General features: G+C 29.5%; 1 protein-coding gene across 1 annotated transcript; it reads left to right on the top strand.

Moving 5' to 3' along the window:
* The first annotated feature begins 4751 nt into the window (after positions 1 to 4751).
* Positions 4752 to 6975, top strand: LOC101501322 (serine carboxypeptidase-like 46). Its single transcript, XM_012719314.3, has 6 exons — positions 4752 to 5144; positions 5236 to 5337; positions 5422 to 5517; positions 6103 to 6173; positions 6293 to 6486; positions 6576 to 6975. The coding sequence occupies exons 1-5, from the start codon at positions 5105 to 5107 to the stop codon at positions 6308 to 6310; spliced, it is 327 nt and encodes a 108-aa protein (XP_012574768.1). The 5' UTR covers positions 4752 to 5104; the 3' UTR covers positions 6311 to 6486; positions 6576 to 6975.
* The last annotated feature ends 324 nt before the right edge of the window (positions 6976 to 7299 follow it).

The raw sequence follows: 7299 nt of genomic DNA, 5'->3' as shown, positions 1-7299 counted from the left end.
GTAATTTAATTATTTGAAAACACATGTCTTTTACAGCGCTTGTGAAAAAACGTTGTAAAACATTATGTGAGGGCGCTTCAGTTTACATCGCTTGTGTACATGTGCTGTAAAAGCCTTGTAAACATTATGTGCAAACGCTATATGACCCTACAACAGCGCTTGTCAAAAAAGCGCTGTTATAGGCTCTGTTATTTTTAAAATATATTTACAACAGCGCTTGTATTTAGTAAGCGCTGTAAAATGAGCGCTATAAAATGACATTTTTCGCGTAGTGAAGATGATGCCCTCAAACTCTAAGACTAAGAAGACCACTTATCCAGGTTTGCTCAAAGCTTGTGCCATTACAAGCTCACTATATGATGTTATCTTCAAACTCTAAGCCTAAGATGGTGCCTTCAAGGCTTGTACCATAGATTAGACGGGTCAATTCGCAAAATGAAACACAACAAAAATCACTCTCTAAATATTCACAATTGAATGAAAGATAATGAATTTTAGGAGTTAATATAGAAAAGAAATCTTATCCTCTAAGGTGCACCAAAGAAGGAAGATGTATATGTAAGTTCACATATATAAGAACATTAAACCTATGAAACATTGGCACAAACACAAACTCCAAACATGGACTGAGACATTAACACCAGTAAAAATTTGAAAAAATAAATTAATTAAATGTTAGTGGACTGAAATTTAGGTCAAAGTAAAAGTTAAACGCCACAGAAGTAGAAGTTATCGAAGAAATAAAATACTCAAGTAAAAAAATGGAAGAAGTTGAAAAATGAAGTGATAACGATAACAAACAACATCAGAAAATTAACAAACAAAATAGAAATCAGCGATGTAACTTTTATCGAGCAAAATTCAAACTTTTATTGATGTAACTTGGCATATTTATACTTAATATTGAGATTAATTGACTATATGTTTTTTAGCCAAAACACTTTTAACTTGACATTCAAAACTAGACATTTGAAAAAATAATCAACCTTATTTATTTTGTGTATACCCAAAGTATATCCTTCAAAGTAAACATGAAAAATGATGGTTCAATACATGCAAAGTAAACATGAAAAAAAGAAGTAGAGGAGGGTTGAATGTAAAATAAGAGGAAAAGAGAGAAAGAAAGAAGAAGAAAAAAACCACTTTACCAATACATGCAAATCTCAAGAATCATTCATCACTAAGTAAAGAAAGAAAGAAAATTTCATCCTCATCCTACTTGTTGGCTGTGAGATAGAAGATGAAATGGTTGAAGAAATGTAGGCAATTGGAGAATCTTGATGGGTATAAAGTTAGGGTTTCACTCCTTGAAGAAAAATCTTGAGTCAAAGTTTGGGTATTCAATCCTTGTTTGAGGTAACATAGAAAACCCCCTATTTGGTTTGCTTCGAAATCGTAATTGATATCGCTAATAACTATTTATGATTGGCATATTTGAGTATTGAAATAATCTTATTTGATTTAGTATCAATAATTATTAAAAGTGCATGATAGGTGTTTGTATTAATTACTATGAAGAGTTATTATTTTATTATGATTGTTTATTGTTGTGGTTGGGTTTGTGATGAGATATGGTAATTGTTTGGTATTTGTAATTAGTTGGTTTTATGCGGAATTTTGAATGAATTTTACTTAGTTGAACATATGAACTTTAGAATATAAAGCTTAAAATGAAAATAATATAATGTTGTCTTTGATCCCGTATATGTATACTTTTGATGTTTTATTCATAGATAGTATTTTGAAATAATTTATGTCCTATTAGAAAGTAGATTTAATAAGCTTTGGAATAGGCACTGATTTCACTAATTTTCATTGAGAATTGATAGAGAAAATTGAGTTACTAGTTGGAAAACAACTTGTTCCATTTTTGTATATGTATAATTTAATTTAATAAACTGTATTAATTGAATGTCTATTATGCAGAATAAAAATTATAATTATAAACTAGACATCTTATACTTTCCAAAATATTATCGTTTATTCAAATCAGACATCGTTTGACAATTTAATTAAATTGCTAAAGTTATAGTATTTTCTGCTAAAAAATATTATGATGTAGCTGAGTTAAAAATGATATAACAGAAGCAATAAGAATCTGTTTTGAGTGAAATCGATTGGACTTGAAAGTTTATTCCTATTAACTTGTTATGGTAAATTTTTATATGTTTATATTAAATTTAAAAATTTTCTTGATTTTATGAAGTGGGTTGTTCTGTTTTATAAGATGTTCTGTGTTAATCATATCAAAATATCTATATCTATATCAAAAGGACTACCGAAATAAAAGCTGCTTTAAAAGGATAGTGGGAACATGACCACTCAAAAATCGACAGAATTACAGCATAAAAAATGCTCTAAAAGTATAGTTGTATTAGGACCACTCAAAAATCGACAAAATTACAACATAATCACCGCTCTAAAAATCGAAAGGACTACGACATAACAAACCGCTCAATATAAAAAAGGGACTACGACATAACAACCTCTCTAAAAATCGAAGGGAATACGATACAAAACCCTTCTAAAAGATCGAAGGGACAACAATACAAAACCGCTCTAAAAATCAAAGGGACAACAGTACAAAATTGCTTTAAAATATCTAAGCGACAAATAGAAAAGGGAGAAGTGGCTCGGTAATCAGTCGAGCAAAATAGAAAAGGGAGAAAAGAGATAGTTGGGAAATGCATCACACTTTAATGCATTTTTCATAAGAGTTTGAAACTCATTATGTAGTGATGGAAGCAAACCCACATATTTTTTTTTTTTTATCCAATGTGGGACTTTAGTATTTATAGGGTTGAAAACTACTCAAAATATGAGAATTTTACAACGTGGAACTTCAACAATTTTTAAATTCACTCATAAACATACTCTATGTTCCAATAATATTCTTTTTAGAATTGAAAAAACTCAAACTTTATCTTAAGACAAAAATTTAATTTAGTATATATTTATGGTTGAAAAAGTTGTTTAGTGAAATTATTTTCGAACAAACTACCTTTTTCTATTTTGGCCATTCAAATTTTCTGGGGATTGTTTTTAAACTCCACTGTGCTCCTTGTCTTGAGTGCAGGGATTGAAACACACAATTGAGTAAAGCCTTGAAAGCAATGTCTGCCAGAAATTAATTTTAGTGTGATCGCTCTTGGTAAGACACAAGAACTCTCTTATTACACTATTTTTAACAAATTTAAAACCATATCCTTTAATATTTCTCTATTTTTTCAACAAATCGCTCATATTTTAGTCTTTTTCTTCTTAAGAAAATATGCAACCATCATATACAAAGAAATTGTTAATAAGTGGTACTCAATTAAAAGACTTTGGAGATCAACTTAAGATGGTTACGTACAAGCCAAATCAATTTATTTTGGGCTGTTAGTTTTGCAGTTAATTAGTTGTAACTACTTTTCTTAATTACTCCTGAATTATAACCGGCTAGTATATAAGCCCAGTTAGTAAAATTGAAAAAAAGAAGCAAAAAAGGCAATAACTATTTTGCAGATTGTGCAGAAAACTAACAACAAAGAGTGTATAAACTATTGTAATTAGATTGCGAGCTTTAATTATGTTTTTGTTCAGATTGCTGAACATCTGAAACCAAGAACATTCTTGCTTTTCTGACTAATTGATCTTCGTTTTAAACAGTCTTGGTTTCCTAATTGATTGATCTGCGTTTTAAACATTTTTTGTTTTCTGACTGATTGATCTTTGTTTTATACAACAACTAGTATCAAGAGCACTAGTTCATTTCATTCAAAGAAAAATGGCATCAACAGAGTTGGTACGAGAAAAGTTCGATGGGAAGAATGATGTTGGGTTATGATGTCTCAAGATGAAAGTCTTGATGGTTCCTCGAGGTTTAGCAGAAGCACTGACAGGAGAGAAAGACATGACATCCACACTTCTAGAAAATGAGAAGAAGGATATCATAAACAAGGCTCATAGTGCTTTATTCTTGAGTCTTGGAGATAAGATTTTGAGGGAAATGTCAAAGGAGACCTCTATAATAGGCATTTGGCTCAAGTTAGAATCTTTATATATGACAAATCATTAGAAAATTGTTTATACTTAAAACAAAAAATATATACTTTAAAGATTCAATCTGGCAGGTCAAATGAAGATCATATTGATGAGTTTAATAAAATTGTTTTAGATCTTGAAAATATTGATGTAAAATTGAATGATTGATTCCACTCACAAAAAGTTATTCTCATTCAATTTATTTTTACTCTTCATTCACAAAATTATTCCCACTCAACTTACTTTTACTTTCTACTCACAAAAAATTATTCCCACTCAACTTATTTTTACTTTCCACTCACAAACTTATTCCCACTCACTGACAAACTTATTCCTACACAATTTACTTTTGATTCCATTCACAAAATTATTCCCACTCAACTTACTTTTACTTTCTACTCACAAAAAATTATTCTCACTCAACTTACTTTTACTTTCCACTCACAAAATTATTCCCACTAAATTTACTTTTGATTCCACTCAATTATTCCAATTCAACTTTTTTTCACTCACAAAAAAAAAAATTATTCTTATTCAATTTATTTTTACTCTCCACTCACAATATTATTCTCACTCAACTTACTTTTAATTCCACTCATAAAGCTATTCCCACTAAACTTACCTTTAGTCTCTACTCACAAAAATACTTTCATTTAACATACTTTTAATATCATCTACCTCGAACCTTATTAATATCACTTTCCTTATTTATATCGTCTACCCAAAGCTTTATTAATATCACATCTCTTCATTTCTCTATTAATATCACATCTCACAATATTTAGTTTTTTATTTGCAATTCATACTAGAGACTACAAAACGAAAAACATTTCTTTTATAGTTTCTTCATTACTACTTTCATTTACTCTATGTTTTTTCTTTTCTTTTTTCATCTCTCTCTTACTCATCACTCTTCTACGTTGATTCTCACAGTAAAAAGATAACCAATTTACCCCAGCAACCAAATGCGGAATTCCACCAATACACTAGTTATATCACTATAGATGAAACTCAAAAAAGATTTTTATTTTATTATTTTGTTGAAGCAGATGTTCACCTAACTTTAAAGCCAATAGTTATGTGGCTACACGGAGGGAATATGGAGTCAATCACTGGAGGTAATATGAATTCAATCAATGCAATTAAAAAATAATAAAAATTGTTAATTTGAAAGTTAATGTATTTGACAATATGTTGTGTGTTTTTAAGGACTGGGTTGTACTTTTGTTGGACTTGGAGCTTTCATGGAGCATGATCCTTTTAAACCAACTGACAAATGTTTGGTTAAGAATGCCTACAGTTGGAACAAAGGTAATTAGAAAAATCAATTTCGTTGAATTTTAGTAACATTTTTGTGCATACCTAAATTTGTTTTCTATTTTGATAACCTTGTAGAGACAAACATGCTCTATTTGGAATCACCCGCTGGCGTTGGGTTTTCATACTCCACCAACAAATCCTTCTATAACTATGTGACCTGTGACATGACATGTATGTTTAATTTTTCTTGTGGAAATTAACAAGAGAATAATTCTTCATATGTTGAGTTGAACTTATTTATAATAAACCAATAAATTACAGTTTCATAAACTACAGAGAGTAGACTTTGTTTTCTTCTGCTTTTGTTTAACTCAGATTAAATAAATATAAGTGATTAAAATAATTTGTGTTGAGTTGAAAAATTTTCATTTTGTTTAAACCAAATTTGATTTTAGAGAGGTAAATGTAAAAGTAGATTGCTTCATATAAAACACAATTTCTACACAATTCACTTAATTATTAAAAAAAAACCATAATTCACTTAATTCATGTACTCATCAAATAATCCACTTTTACTTGTTTTGAATTCATATAATGATATCAACTTTGTTAATGTTTGACACTATCTCTATAATATACAACAAGAGGTAATCTTGTTTTTTTACAATGTTGGTTCACAAAGTTTCCACATTACTAAAACAACGAGTTCTTCATCACAGGGGAGGGATATGTAGGTAGTATTTTGATTTTGTGTTATATGAATATAATTTTTATTTTGATTTTTATATTTGATGATAATACATCATTTTGTTTCAGGTCACTTTGCACCTCAACTTGCAGCACTCATTGTACATACCAAAACCAATATAACTTTAAAAGGAATAGTTGTGAGTACAAGTATATGAAATAAAATTTATAATTGTTATACGATAACATTATGTTGTGTTTTATAGAAGAAACATTTTAGTTGATACAAATAACATTGATTCCTCTATTGATGTTGCAGATAGGAAACCCCTTCTAGAGTTTAACACAAATTACAACTCTAGAGGACAATTTTTACGGTCTCATGGGTTGATATCATATTCAACCTATGAGTTACTCATTAAAGTTTGCAACTATTCCCAAATTAAAAGAGAATATCGAAGTAGAACGCCTAGTTCCACATATGTAAAAGTTAACAAGAGATTGAGTATGGAGGTTAGTAGATATATTTTTTTGTATTATGTTATTTGAACATAGACGATAAAACTCTGCCGTTAAGCTGACACCTTATTATTTATGTATAGGTTGGTAGCTACGTCGATCAGTTTGATGTTAGTCACGATGGGTGCCTACCACCATTACAACATACTTGGACTCCAGTTGTATAATCCCTTCCCTTTAAATCTAAACTCTCTTTTGTTTTTATTTTTTTGGTTCATTTTGTTATGCTTTCTATTATATTTGGTTAGCAAGAAGAAAACAAGAGAGCTTTTTGTCTTGAAGACAAAATATTTGCGTACTTGAATAAAAAAGAAGTACAAAAAGCTCTTCATACTAGGTTCGCCTATTGAAAATCTTGTAGTGGGTAAGATTTATCAGTTGAAACCTGACTCATCATTAGAGTTTAAAACTTAATTATAACTTCAAAATACCATAGATGTCATTTAGATTGATGGAATAAAGTCAAATTAAATTCAATAATCACCCATTTTGTCTTTGTAATAAATGGACTTCCGAATTATCTTTCAAATTGGAAATAAGTTCAGGTTTATCAGATTTATTTCGAATTCTAATATCATTTTCATTTTATTATAAAGTTATCCGGTATGACAACAAAAGTTTTGATAATCCAACCATATCTCTATTAGGGGCACTTGTTAAATCAGGTGTCAGAGTGATGGTATTTAGGTTAGTTAGTTTTTCTCTCTAACTTTTTAGTTAGTCCATGACATCATACTCTTGTCTTTGGGTTGTCCATGTTCTAGATGTTTTTTACGCATAACTATTTCTTGTATAGTGGAGATCAAG

This window comes from Cicer arietinum, chromosome 1 (assembly GCF_000331145.2).
Source record: "Cicer arietinum cultivar CDC Frontier isolate Library 1 chromosome 1, Cicar.CDCFrontier_v2.0, whole genome shotgun sequence".
Classification (NCBI taxonomy): Eukaryota; Viridiplantae; Streptophyta; class Magnoliopsida; order Fabales; family Fabaceae; genus Cicer; species Cicer arietinum.
This window is presented reverse-complemented; position numbering and strand designations above follow the sequence as displayed.